Source organism: Triturus cristatus, chromosome 1_2, assembly GCF_964204655.1.
Source record: "Triturus cristatus chromosome 1_2, aTriCri1.1, whole genome shotgun sequence".
Classification (NCBI taxonomy): domain Eukaryota; kingdom Metazoa; phylum Chordata; class Amphibia; order Caudata; family Salamandridae; genus Triturus; species Triturus cristatus.
The window spans coordinates 926898649-926913773 of NC_140580.1; the positions used below are offsets into that span (position 1 = coordinate 926898649).

The 15125-nt window shown below is 43.1% G+C and overlaps 1 protein-coding gene across 1 annotated transcript in view; it reads right to left on the reverse strand.

Moving 5' to 3' along the window:
* Window positions 1-446: 446 nt before the first annotated feature.
* The window catches only part of DFFA (DNA fragmentation factor subunit alpha), a 56927-nt gene continuing 42248 nt past the window's right edge, over window positions 447-15125 (reverse strand). The window contains exons 5-6 of the mRNA XM_085609843.1: window positions 14289-14434; window positions 447-2417 (exon numbers count right to left, since the gene is read on the reverse strand). Coding sequence (XP_085465969.1) covers window positions 2214-2417; window positions 14289-14434 — 350 coding nt within the window. The 3' untranslated portion in view covers window positions 447-2213. The remainder of the gene's footprint in view (window positions 2418-14288; window positions 14435-15125) is intronic.

The window sequence follows — 15125 nt, forward strand, 5'->3', positions numbered from 1 at the left end:
TCACAATAAAATGCCACAAATTGCTGATGGAACTTTAAATTGGAGAATTAACATTAGAGATAAAAAAAATAATCATTAAATGAAGAAAATAGATAAACACTGGCTTTACACATCACGTTTCAAACTGCGCTCAAGCAGTGGAAATGTGACAACAATTGAATATAATCCCTAATACAACAAGTTAAATAAATTAACCTAAGCACGGTATCCAGATATAGACAGCATATATTAATTTGCTCTTTGGGTCGTATTAAAAGACTTCAAAAGCAAGGCCCTTCGACAAATGACAGGGAGAGAGCATACAGAGCGTGAACAGCAGGTGCTGCATACAGGAGCTTCAAAGGTGTGTTTATTGGCCTCTCTGGTATGAGGGATGTTGTTGTACAGATTACAAATGCAGGAAAAGAACTGTGGATCAGTCAAAAACAGAAAACACGGACAAGACATTAGAATAATGGTTTATTATCTCCCATACAAGCCGGGATGTAAAGAATGCAAGCATGTGGGGCAAAAAAACTCTATTAGGGAGAGAAAAGTTGAAGTGTTTGTGATCAATCAATAGGAACTTGGCAAAGAAAGTGTGTTGGCAATGAAGGTACAATGCTTGGCGGGCATTTAAAGGGCTATTTGTGGATATGACCAAGAAGGCATGAGCATTAATAAAGACTGCTTTACAAGATGAGGAATATCATATCATTTGGTTACTGATAATGCACCAGTGCTCGAGGGCAAACGTTAATTGTTCATGTAATTATTTTGTTTGTCTAACAAGGAGTCTCTGAACACGATGGGTAGTTATGCAGAACTTGAAGAACATGCACAAAACACATGCTCATGTAATCCATCGGTGCCATGGTATGTCTTCGTCCTGCACACTTAAAAACAACAGTCATCTGAACACCAGAGATGATGCACTTCTAAAGTTCAAAGTGGATAGTGACGACAGTGCTCTGCTTTTTATTAACATGCATATCTCTTGCACTTCTACTTACATTGACAGCCCCATACTAGCCTGCATGGAATAGGCAAACTGCACTTTCCCACAACATAAAATGTGCCTTTGTAAGCAGCAAAAAGGGAATCAACTCGGCCACAGCACAAACTGGAAAATCTCGTGATAGTATGCAGATCGTGGAGAATTCCATAAGAGGGAAATAAATTCTCACTTTGATTCAAATAACTTGGGGGGACCATCAACATGTGTCTATGGTAGAGAAGTAATCTATTGTTAAATCGACCTAATTGAGAACTAGAGTAATGATAATCTGGACCCTAGGTCAACCATGTCAGAATTATGCGCACCTCTAGGGTCAGCATAACAATAAAGACTGGTGGGGTATACCATGCACAAGCAGGTCAAATGCACATCAGAAGCTCAGACTGATTTTCAACACAGCTATTGGTGCAGCGAGGAAAAACTCCTAGAGCTGGCCATTATGGAATTGTTGGCTGCTATGTTTTACTGTTACCGGTGCACGAACACTGAGCTACCCTGTGGTGTCCTGAAATAAAACAACCCAAAAACTGGTTGGAAAAATACCCCTAATGTGTTATGGCAACAAACAGGACTTTAGTAGTTGGAACCTTATGGACCTCTCTATAGATATGGCATATTTTGGGCCTAGACATGTATTTGCTGTTTGTGGAATCTGTTGGTCTTTTGTCATCGGGTTTTAAATTGGTAAATGTGTATATGCTGCACCACCTTATTAAATACTGTACAATTACATCCTCCATGTGGTTGTCTGGGGTGTAGGCTGCAGGATATTACTTTCCTCAAGTCTCCATGCAGGGCTTTCTGTTTTTAATGAGCCTCAAAACAACTCAACATTGAGGTTGTACCAGATGTTCTTCGGTTAAACCTCACCCTCTCCCCCCCCCCCCCCCCCCAAAAACTATTTTTTTTTAACACACTGGTGCATGAACTCAAATGTCTCTTGGGCAGATTACATTCAGAGTAGATGACATTAGAAGATCCTGTAAGTAAGCAACAAATATTTACGAGTCTATTTTTTTCCAAAGAACACCTTGACATAGTGATATCTTAACATCACAACTACAGTTCCAAAGAGATGGGGTTGTAGAGGGTATTGCTCCCAAGGGTGGACAACACTGCACTCAGGAGACCCTCATGTTACCTAAGGCTCAGAAAAGGTGATGTTGGTTCAAAGTCCATTGCTTTGTCTGTGCATTCTTGCCGCCCTCGTTATGCATCACTTCCTGCGCTTTGCTCGTGGCCTATGTGCTTCCGGCTGTGGTTTTCTGCTCTTTGATAGACTGCTTAGAGAACAAAGGGTCTGCACCTGCTCTAGGCGCCGAGACAATTCTTCTTGGCAGGTCTTCTGCAGAGTCCTCACCTTGGGCTTGTCCCAGACCAACTCCAGAGCCAGGCTGTCAGTGTCTTCCTTGCAAACAGCCTGAAGAAAAAGCAAAGAGCATTACAAAGCGAGCTCCTAACCACGCACTGCTCCAAGGGGCACCCAAAGAAGTCCAGATCGATATCAGATTTTCAGAATAACCAGAGACTATGAACATAGTTTTCATTTACATTAATTTCTATGTATATTTATTTATTAAAATACCCTGAAAATCTGCCCCACCCCCCATACTGGACATACATGTTACTCTTGGTCTAGACTAATGGAAAGAAGAATGCTGTGCATTCGAGAAGAACAAGCCTTGTAGAACACCAGCCTCAAACCTCCCCTTCCTATATATTCAAAATCCCTCGCCCCCCCATTCTCATAAAATTAGAATGATTTTAAAACTTGCCTCTTTAAGTCTCTCTCTCTCTCTCTCTCTCTCTCTCTCTCTCTCTCTCTCTCTCTCTCTCTCTCTCTCTCTCTCCCATGCATTCATTCACTCGCTGCAAGTCAAGCTGGTGGATCTCTAGCACCAGCTAATCACGCTGACCCAAGAGTAATCTCTAGCTGTAGGTTAGACAGGCTGCTCACACAGGATGCCTTACACTTCACTGATTTCCAGTAAAGGTTCACACAGATTGACCACCCGCTGTAGGTGAAGCAGGCAAAATCCCTGACTCTATTCCAGTAGCAGCGCAGGCTGGATAAACCTAGATTCTCCATTAGCAACATTTTGGGTGAGTGACCCTTTGGCCATGAGTAAGGAAACTGGGCGAAGGCTGCTAATCGTACATGGTGACCCCGACTTGCCTTCAGCAGCTGGTATGGCAACATGAATTCAGAATAGTACGCAACAAAAGGTTGGACAGGCTGAACCTGGATGCTCCTTAAGCGGCAGGTTGCACAGGATGACAAGAGACTCATATACAGCAACGCAAGGTCACTAAAGGCTCCCCCTATTACTTATGGGTGATCCTAATTACTCAGAGTTCACTTATTCCTTTTTGAGGCAATTGGGAGTCTACTCCCATGAGACAACCAACACAAATTTCCCTCCATGTACCTCATCTACCAGAACACATTACATATGTTCCTTTTTTAAACCTAAGGCTCCTTCCACATACTCTCCTATCAAGCACCTTTCTCATCTTAACAACTCCTGTTAATACTAATCAGTAACATTAATGGGTGGAAGAAGGCCGAGAGTATAGGACTTTCACAAGGAAAACACTAACTAAGGGTAATAAAGATTTATGAGGAGTACTCACAGCATTAGCCTCTTTAACCTCCTCCTTTGTTATAGACTTTAACCTTTGAGTAAGGTCCATTGAGTATCAGGTTGGGTGCTATAGCAACCAATAACAACCATGAGACAGCTGCCATCCAACATTTGAGTGTTAGCACCATAGGATTACTAGCATTATAAGACTCGCCACACCAGTCTGCATTTGTAATAATGCACAAATATATGTAGGGACATCCAAGTATTTAGTTTGAATGTTTTGCATAGCGCAAACAAGACCCTTGCAGGTATCAGAGCACTTTACAGGGCATATATAGGTGGTAGACATAAGCATAAAAATACTGTGAGTTAGATAAATACAGAAATGGTAGCTAATATAGTTAAGCACATATATACATGAATGTAAAAATAGTTCAAGTGAATTTGGCCAAAAGAATCGCTTTCACTTCTTTTTTGAAAAATGTCGTGGAGGGGTTCAGTCTCGTGCCTGGAAGCAAGGCGTTCCATATCCTGGGGGCCATTCTTGAGAAGGTACGGTTGTATGTTTTCTTCTTGGAAAATCGTTGTGGTTTCAGTTGAAGGTTATCAGAACTCCTAGTGGTTCTGATACCACCCGATGGTACCAATTTCTCTGCTAGATATCTTGGGGTTTGTGGTGCAGTGCCTTGTGTGTCATGCAGGCAATTTTCAACTGGATTCTGGCTTCGAGAGGTAGCCAGTTGAGGGCAAGAAGGTCAGGGGAGATGTGACAATTTCTTTCGGAGCCTGTGATGAGTCTAGCAGCTGAGTTGATTGAAGCTTTAAGGGGGGCTGTCGTAGATCTGGGAAGGCCACAGAGAGCGACACTCCCATAGTCCAATCTGTGAATTACAAGAGTCTAAACTGCCTGTTTAAAGTCATTTGTGGGTATGAAGGGTTTCAATCTTCTCAGGGTATTCATCTGGAAATTTGCTCCTTTTGTTGCTACGCTGATGTGATTCTGCATATTAAGTTTATTATCCAAAGTTATTCCTAGTGATTTCAGAGTCTATAATTCGAGGTTGGCCGTCGAGTGGAGTTAGGTGCTTCATCCACTCATGGATGATGGTAGTTTGGCGGGGGTGGTGGGAGGGGGGGGGCGATTAGGAGGAATTTTGTTTTGAGGGTGTTTAGTTTTAAGTGGTTTTTGGCGAGCCAGGTCTGTGTTTTCTGTAGCGTCGAGTTAAGGGACTTGATGTCTTCAAGTGAGTGGACCTCAATGTACAGTTGTGTGTCGTCTGCGTACATGTGATATTGGACATTTGAAGAGTTGAGAAGCTCAGTGAGTGGTTCCATAAACAAACTGAAGAGTGTCGGAGAGAGGGAAGAACTCTGGGGTACTCCTAAAGTGACAGGGGTTGGCTTGGATAAATATTAATTGATCTCGGCTCTTTGTGTTCTGTTTTGGAGGAAGGAAGTGAACCAATTTAGAACTGTTCCAGATAGTCCCATTCTATGTTTCAGGAGATCTAGTAGGTTTTCGTGTTTGACGGTATCAAAGGCTGAGGATAGGTCGAGCAGGATTAGCAAACAGGCTTTGTTTTCGTCCAATATTTGTAATGCGTCATCTGTAATGTGGGTCTTGGCTGATTCGGTACTGTGTCCGGTCCGAAAACCAGACTGAATTGATCGAGCAGGTTGAAGTGGTCTATGTGGTTGCTAAGCTGCTTATGAACACATTTTTCTAATAGTTTGGCCAGGTTAGGGATGTTGGATATAGGGCAATAGTTATTCAGGTCAGACGGGTCCGCCAATGGTTTCTTCCGGATGGGAGAAACCTGTCCAGCTTTGAGAATATCTGGGATGGTTCCTTGAAGAAGAGAAGTGTTTATGATCCTAGTCCATAGAGGCACTAACATTGGAATTAAGTCTTTATAGTGGGTTGCTGGGAGAGGGTCAATAAAGTGATTGGAGGCATTCAGAGTCGTAAGTGTTTTTAGGATATTTTCTTCGCTGTAGAGGTTGAAGGCGACCCAGGAGGCATTGTTTTTGAGGTTATGCGTTGCGGGATAAGTAAGCAAGGTCGTCAGCGAGGTCATTGAGGTGATCAAGTGTGAGTCAGTATGGGATAATGGATCGTTAAGAAGCTCAATCTTTATGCTATTGGTCTTGGTTGTGAAAAAGGAGGCAAATTCCTCGCAATTGGGATTTAATTATTTCGAATAATGTTTTGGGACGATTCTTGGCCTGGTCTAATTGTTTGCTAATGAAGTCAGCTTTAGATCGTCTAATCTTTCTGTAATAGGAGTTTCTCGTGCTTCTTAGTAGTTTGAGGTGATCGGAGGATGGTGCAGCTCCATTGTCGTTCAATTGTTCCAAGTGATCTTTTGTCTTCATTTAGCCTACCATCATGCCAGGGGTTTGATACTTTAGAGGTGACTCTTTTCAATTGTAGGGGAGCTAGATTGTCTAAAGCCAAGCTCATAGCGTGGAAGTAGTGATTAGTCAGATCATGAACATCCTTTAATCCATTAGGTGGGGACAAGAGGGTCGGACTAGCGGTTGCGAGTGAGACAGGATTTACGTTATTTAGATTTCTCTTCCAGATTTTCGTTCTCGTGGGTTGGACAGAGAGTAGTTTAATAGCTTCATTGATATGGAAATTGATGATTTGATGGTCAGACCAGTCACAGGGGAGGATCGATTCCAACTGAGCGGAGTCCGTTTTGGAAATTACTAGATCCAGGGTTGAGCCTTTTTCATGGGAGGGGCTATTACGGATTTGGGACAGATTAAGGTCGGATAGGCTTTGAGGCTATTGACCTCTGGGTCATCAAGGTCATTCCAGTGGGGGTTGAGGTCCCCCAGGAAAATCTGAGTGTTCTGTTGACCGTCATTAGTAGCTAAGATATCCATTATGTGTTCAATGAAGGTCAGGTTATTACCTGGTGGATGGTAAAATGCATGTAGTGAGCATATTGGCTTGTTATGGTTAGCGATGTCTAAGCATAGGTATTCGCAGGACGAGAGAACAGGTGAGTTGGAGCAGGTCACAGCGAGGTAGTTTCGATGTATACAGGCAATGCCCCCGCCTAGCCTATCACTTCTATCAAGTCTTGTGATGTGATAGTTTGGGGGAAAAAGAATGTCTAGGATAGGTGTGGATGAATCATCAAGGCAAGTTTCTGTTAAAATTATGAGGTCAGGTTCATTGATTAGTATGAGGTCAGCTATATCTGCGGCATGGCGTGTGGCCGACCTACAGTTTAGTAGGATACATTTTAGCCGGGCTTGGTAGGGGTGGTGTTGGGGTCGTCTAAGATGAGTACTCTCTTGAGATTACTATGCACAATACCTCTGGGAATATGTCTTGTAACTCTAGATGCATTGGGAGGGATGGGTTGAATTGGGGACGATTTCTGTGTGTTATTAGCGTGATCAAAATTAAGGGGTGGGGTCGGGGGCTCGTAAGAATGTAGTAGGGAAGTTAGATCCTTCGTTGAGAGAGGGGTATTGCTTCTGATCGGTCGGGATGAGTGTTGTATCTACATTTCTTGCTGCTTAGCCAGTATGCATGGGTATGTGAATGGAATGATGGAATGCATGATGATTGTATGGAATGTTGGTGTGCCTGGCTGACTGGGAGGTATGACAGTTGGAGAGAGTGGGCTGAGCAGCAGAGATGCAGTTCCTGGTGGGACCATATATCTACCTGATCTAACTCATCTACTATGTAACTACCATCCTGTAATCAACTAATAAACATCAACTTGGATCTACCACCTCGATATCATCCTTGATTGCAACAATGAGGCATTGGGGAAGGCAATGTTTTCCATCCGTCTATTTGCATTGTAAATGTTTGGTAATGACATAGCAAGAAGTTCTGTCCACGAAGTGGACATCACACAGTTTGAATGCACCAGAATGGCCAAGAAGGCATCAAGCTCTTAGGCAAACAAGTCTGAGTGAAGGCATACTAAACATCTGTATGTATGCCTGTAGGTATGTATGCATGTATGAGGTATTTGTATAGTGCAAAGCTAGCCAAAGGCAGTGAATCTTTGAAGTCTCTCAATAAGGGTTGCTGGAGTTGACTTCATGGGCTGGCTAAATGTCACAAGGAAAGACTGCCAAACTCTGAGCAATGGTGCATGGATATAGTAGACCTTCAAACCTGAACCACATTGAAGGAAGGACACCTCATCCTAAGCATGTTTAGATAAAAGTGAAGGATGGACCATATGTTGCTCTCTTTAAAATTGACTGCACCTCAGTCCTAAAACTGCTACACCTAAAAGTAAAGAAGAGATACAATTCATGATCAAAGACAGCACGTAATTCCAATTACCATACAATTACTTGCAGTTTCTCAAGGTGATGACCTCAAGAGCTTGCAGGGGGAAAACAATAACAGAAATTCTATGAGGGAACCAGCAGACATCTTGATGGGCATCAAACCTTATAACAAATGTGGCAGATCAATCTGAGATCACGCTCTCTTTCTTGACCACCCAGCATCATAGAAGATCTCAGCATTTGAATGGGTGTCACCTGCTTCCACAAAGAACCGATGAACAGGTCACATAAAGCCTTTAATGAAAAATCCAATTCCTGGAACATATTACTCAGCTGAGGTAGTATTACCACACTTCAGCTCCTGGAAAAAATAGCCAGTTGTAGGGACTATACTAGAGGGGCTACTTCCGGCTACACTCTTGCACGCTTGCATCAACCCAGCAACCTTCTCAAATCCTAGCCATTACATATCCAGGCCACCCGTCAAAAACTAGCATGAGCTAGCCAGAAAGATGTTGACAGACAAGTAGGACAGCAATGGACCCAAGGTGCTTGCACTTCTATTTGACCCAGCAAAGGAAACTGCCAACATGTAGGTCTACAGCCAAAGGCATGATCCTCCATGCCACTCCCACCACCAGATATTCATCAACACCTTGGGATCACTGTTCCCTGTAAGGTGCGCGTGCCCGCGCACCTATCTCGCATAGAACAGGCAGTGGGGTATGTGAAGCGCGCACAGCGGCAGGTAAATTCAGCAGCAAGTACCTCCTGCATTAGCTGCATTTCTTTTGTTAAAAAGGCACAGCTGCAGGGCAGGTTGTTTGCCTTTGTGAAAGTAATCATGTAAATCGCAGCGCCCGTTATGAAAGGCACACAATCTGTCCCACAGCCGCGCCCTTTTAACAAAAGAAATGAAGCAATGGCCCTCCCGCAAGGTGAGAGATTGAACAGGTTTTCACTTAAAGTACGGGTGAGGATACCTCTCTCGGTTTTGAGCATTTTTAGCGTGTTAACATTCTCTCGGATAAATAATCATTCTCTTTTCATTCTGCATACAACACTCCAGCCATAAATACGCTTTTCACCCTTTTCTACAGCTCTACACTCGGGTTCAACGAAAGGCTGGATGGATGAGTGAACGGGAGGATAGATAGATGGTAAGGTGAAAGGGAGGATGAGTGAGAAACAAGGTGGATGCATGGATGAATGAGTGAAATGATGGATGATGGGAGAAAGGATGGATGAGTGAGTGAAAGGATGCTTCTGAGTCAAAAGATAAATGGATGGATCAATGAGAAGATGTATGAATGGACTGAGTGAAAGAGTGCATTGGTGGATGCATGGATGAGTGAAAGAATGGATGGATAAGTGAAAGGGAGAATATATGGATGACTGGATGAAAGAGTGGACGGATGGATAAGTGAAAAGGGTGGATGGATGTGTGAGTGAAAGAATGAATGACTAAGTGTAAATGGATGAGTGGATGAATGGGTCAAAGGGTGAGTGGATGAGTCAAGGGACGGATGGCTGAACGAAAGGGTGGATCGATGGATGAGTGAAAGGGAAGATGGATGGATAAGTGAAAAGGTAAATGGATGATGGATGGATGTGAGTGAAGAGGTGGATGAATAGATGCATGGATGAATGAATGAAAGAATGGCAGTAAGGATGGATGAGTAAAGGAAAATGGATGGATGAGTAAAAGGGTGGATGGATAGATGAGTGAAAGGTTGGATGGCTGGATGAATGATGGATGGATGACTGAAAGGGTAAATGGAAGGACTGGGTGGATGGATGACTGGATGGGCTAAGTGAAAGGCTTGATGAGTGGATGTATGGATGAATGAAAGGGAGGGTATATGGCTGGCTGGATTAAAAGGTAGACGGATGGATGACTGAAAGGATGAATGGATGGATAAATGAGTGAAAGGATGGATGGTTGAGTGAGTGAAAGGATGAATAGATGAGTGAAAGGGTGGATGGATGAGAGGATAGATGGGTCAAAGGGTGGATAGATGAGTGAAAGGGTGGATTGATGAGTGAAAGGGGGATGGATGGATGAGTAAAAGGGTGAATGGATGATTGAATGGATGAATAAAATGATCGATGGATGAAAGGGGGATAGACAAGTGAAAAGATAGATGTTTGATGGATAGATTTGAAGATGGATGAATAGGTTTGCATGTGGATGGGTAGATGGATAGACGGAGTGGTGAAGGACTGAATACTGGACGAAAGACTGAATGGAAGACAAAATGTACAGGTGAAATGGTGATTATCAGCGAGTGGATGGAAGAATGAATAGATGAAAGGATAGATGCTTGGATGGAAGAGAATAGCAAGCCCTTCTGGGGAGGGTCTGATGACTTGCTTCACTTGCTTGGTGTCATAGGAGTTTTGGTTCAAAGTAGGGGTATTTTAATTTTCTGGCTACTCCCTTACCTATATTCCATGTAATTCCACTTTCTAACCTTTTATCAACCATCTCCACTCACCAAATCCAATCTCTACCATGTACATTGTTGTCCACATCAGGCATCTTCTCTATACTGCACATGTGCTCTCCATCCTCTACAAGCCATATGTTTCGCTGCACCCACCAGGCAGTCGGGTTCCTGGGTCACATAGCCTTGGCTGCAGTGCACAGAGACCATACACTGCCTCACAAAAAGGGAAACAAATTAAAGGGAACATTGCTTGGGACAGCTGAGGGAAAGACAACAAGGTATCATTTTAACACGGATATAAATGAGATCCCTTCTATCACTCCACCCCCAGGCCCTTGAATATAGGCTAGTACCTAAACTCTGGTAGAAGGATATTTCCTTCCGGTGTACAAAGATCAATTCAGTGCTGGCTAAATCACTGTTTGATCTCCTGAAACATCTGTGGCAGAAGGCGAAAATTGCTGGATGAAGGAAATACTAGACTCGCTAGATCAGCACAGCCACTATCCCTCGTCTGGACACAGTTCATACTTACTCAACACCATATACTAGCCAAAAGGCTACACACAGCCCTTTACAAAACTTTTTGTTTTAGTACATAAATAAATTGCCAGTAGAAGCCAATCTGCCCAGATTCAGATCCTCAACCTCAGACTGACCAGAAGTAAATCAGATGCCTCGCTCACAGTATGTACGTTGGGAAGAATGCATGAAACATTAATTTCTTCAGGCAACCAGTATTGACATATTTTAACCAAATCAGAGGTACCCACTAAATAAAGGAGAAATATTTTGGGTATACCTCTAGGTGGTATTTACGTATCTAGAGGAGCAGTGGACACCTATGATGAAGCATGCCAGAAATAGCTGAGGGAGAGGTGTCCTTTTACAATATCTCTGGATGCATGCAACTTATTAGGAGACAAAGTGTTTACGTTCCTACAGAAAACCTGCATACCATTAGTGTAAATTTGTGATTAACAGTGAGGACCATACGTAGGTTGGTTTTCTCACGGCCTTCGTTCTGTATTCCAAAGTACCGACTCTGATGGAGCCCATAGCTCTTGAATTTACAGCTACGCATTCATGAGCTACATATTCATGAGCTTAAAGCAGGAAATGAAGGATCAAGGGAAAATAACCTCTACACCAGATGAGGAGAAATCAGTCAGAACCCAGTAGCCTGCTGGACACACTGGCATTAGCATATCATAATCCAGTGAATGCATGTGTGAAAATGTGCCACATTAGGGGTTTGGTGTGCGACCTGGTCTAACGCACAACACTTCAAAGCAAACATTGCACATAAGACTAAAACATTTAATATCAGTTGTCCCTCATCCACAGGGTAAAGCTATTCCTCGCAGAAGACATCATGACAATGACCATAAAAGGTATTCTGACACTTGGCGATCACTCCAAGGTTTGTAGAACTTCACTTGTTGTCTCTGCTCATTTGTATTACGTTTAAGACCAACTACATCAACTACAAAGCAGTCCATAATCCACTGGCATCCACGATAAAAGCCTATGAGCAGATACACATGACCTGCACCAGAGCATAGCCAGATTGGAGGCCAGGAAGGGCAGGCAAGAGTTAGAAATGCAGACACAAGGCATTTTGCTACTACACACCAAGGGTTTGTATATCCTTCACATAGAAATCTGCCAGGTACCTCTCCTCCTTTAGAAAAGAATGCAAGGCTGTATTGTTAAAAACATCTTAGCGCTTGCTACACACGTATCCTCTTACCATTAGTAAAAAGATCTTCACCACTATTTTCACTTACACTACCCTGCTTTATTCCTCCCTATCACAATTCCCTTATTATGGCCCCAGTGACCCAATGACTCTATTTGCCACACGTAACACTGCATTCCAGTTTAGCTTCAATTCCTCTGAACATCCTTCCCTCTCTAATCCTCTCCACTGAGTAATTTGTACTGTGCAAATGTCTTATACGTACACACAAACAGAGTTATGATGACAACCCACTGAAGACTTAAGCCAAAGAAAATGGTTACATTACAGTGTAAGGTTTGGAGTGAATGCTGTAAACGGTTTCTCCACTTAGGCTAAAAAAAAGGCTTAATTCAGCTCCAGTGGCCATACCTAAGTTAACGAACTGGCACACCCAGTTTGAACTCTTGGGCCTTGTTCCAGTGTTGTAGCATCGCAGGGAGGTGCAGCTCCAAAATTAGAGCTTCTGGGCTTAGCCCAGTATGGTGTTGGTGTGAACCAGAGAAACTCAGAACCAGAAGGCATGCAGAATATCGAGGGGCAGCGCAATTCCAGCCCTAGGTTTAAGTACTGACAGGAGTGGTGCAGCTTTTATGAAGATGCAAAGATACTGTTTCAAATAAACTCTGGGGTTCACCAAAGAGCATTAACACACAAAAAGCCCGGGGAGTATTTAAAGAAGAGTGGGTACAAACTCTGAAACAAATACTAACAAACACAAAAATATACCCGGGTCTAATAATTATTATCAAAGATTAGAGGATTCGCTGACAATCAATGTTCTGAATGGTACATCCAGTGGAAAGGGCTTTCTTGAGGACGCAAACCTTCACTCACCCTGAGGTGAAATGCTTCATCATAGGTTTCCTTCTCACACCAAAACATCAGTTGTGGTGTGGGCTACAACTCCTGAAACAGGAGAAGCTCTTGGATGTTTTGACTTACCCTATGTGAGTGAAAGGTGTGGATGAGTTGAGTTGAGTACATCAAAGCAGTATTGATGTGCAAATGTGCAGGGTTTCTTGTCCTGCACCTAAACAACACCAAACAGAAAAGTCAATCAGGATCTCGCACTTAACCTGCCAGCCTTGACCTGGATAACATGCTGACAGGATTTCAGTTTGTTGGCAGACACCTAGTACGTCACCTAAACCCAATCGAGTGCAAAAGCATGAGCTTCTGCAATGAGATGGCAAGGAAGGGGGGAAGAAAGGCTTAGGTCTAGTGGAGGATGGGAAGGGTAAGGGTGTAGGTGACTTGACACAATCAACAGGGAACAAGTGTAAAACAAAAAAGGTACCAGAGCTATTTCCAGAACACACATTCTTAGGTCATACCGATCTTAGTAGATAACTATAGATGTTTGTTTTACATCTATCTGATCTGATTTTTTCTCAGGCAGGTGAAGGGAAAACCACATTGGCTTGTCACATGGAGTACACTCTTTCAACTCCCAAGTGTTGTGAAGAAAAGTGACGAGGGAATCAGTACTATCTACAGGATAGTCAAACGTAATCTGGATGTTCAGCTATATGTTGGGCAGGCTAGCTCATGATGTACTTTAAGAGTGGTTAAGAGGCTGACCACAGACAACCTTTAGCTGCCAGACTGAGTGACCCCCAATCTAACATCTGCTGACTCAAAGTGCCAAAAGTAAAACCTGTGTTCCCTGTAAGGTGGCAATGTTAGGTAGAAAGTAATGGGTCAAACCCTCTGCCAGATAATGCAGCAAGGTTCATGACGGCAGTGGCACTTTGTTAAGGGAAATTTAAAATGTGACAATGGTGAGGATGTTTTCTTGTTCAGAAGGAGGCTACAGACTTTTGTTTCTAAATCCACTTCGCCTTTTTAGTAGTGCCTCTCAGCACTGCTGTTACTCGCTCCTATCTATACATCTTATCTCAACAGTCTTTATATTCTACATAATAATCACAACACTCTTGTCCTAGAATCCAAAGAAAACAAACCTATAATCTTTCCCTTCACTGCAGCAGCTGGTACAATAGTCTGATCTCCAGCATCCAGCAACCTGTCATGCAGACTTAACCAAGGTTTTCCAAAACTAGCAGTTTGCCATGCGATGCCAAAATGGCCTTTAGCTCAAATAACACACCCTGACCCTAGACTCATGTTCAGCTACTGGGTTGATATACAGACCCCAGAATGTCATTTTGAACAGGCAGACATCATATGTATTTGTTCTAGGAGATTGCACGGACTGACTCTTGACTCACCTCCAGCTGCTCGTTGGACAGGCTTATTTCAGGACTACTCTTCTCCTTTATTATAGAAAGTATTTGGCAACTGAGGTGGATGTTGTGCGATTTCTCGGCGCTGCGGCTCATGTCCACTTCATCAGTGGCCTGGCCTGTGTAAGATCCTACAAGAGAAGGGCATTTTCAGTTTAGCCCAATCATGGTCTACGGTCAGCTTAGAGTGTGAGGATAGCTCCTGTAAAGAATCAATTACATAGTACAACAGAGAAAAGACTAGAAGAAGCAGATTACATGCATGACTTTGTAAAGACAATTCTGCTGCCTGCCAACACAAGTTTGTTGATATTGCGGAGATGCTCTGGTATTAGGAGACACCAATTAACTTTCACAAAGTGGGGCTGAAGGTAATACTTACCAATTAGTCAGGCTAGTGCTCGGGAAAGCTTTACTTTGAAGACGCTTGTACTACGTGCCTTTCAGAGAAAGAAAGGTTGATGGTCATAGTGAAATGTTGGTGTTGACTGGATTCAGGTTGTGCGAGCCTAGTGAATGAGCTGTGCAGCAGTGCACTGGCAGTGAACTATATACCCAGCAGGCCATGAACTCTTGTGAGTGTAGAAAGATGGCTGTCATCTTAGATCTTTAGGTATAACTTTCCTCGCGATTCATGTCGACCTCTGCTAGGCAATTGTGTTACAATGTTGCTGCAGTCAGGACCTTGCTACTTGGATATCTTAATGCAAGCGCCACGACCTATTGCCTCCTAAGGAGTGTACTTCGATGTTCTGGATTACAGAGAAGTATCCAAAAGTTGTATATTGTTGAAACAATTAACTTTGAACTGTTTCTTGCACT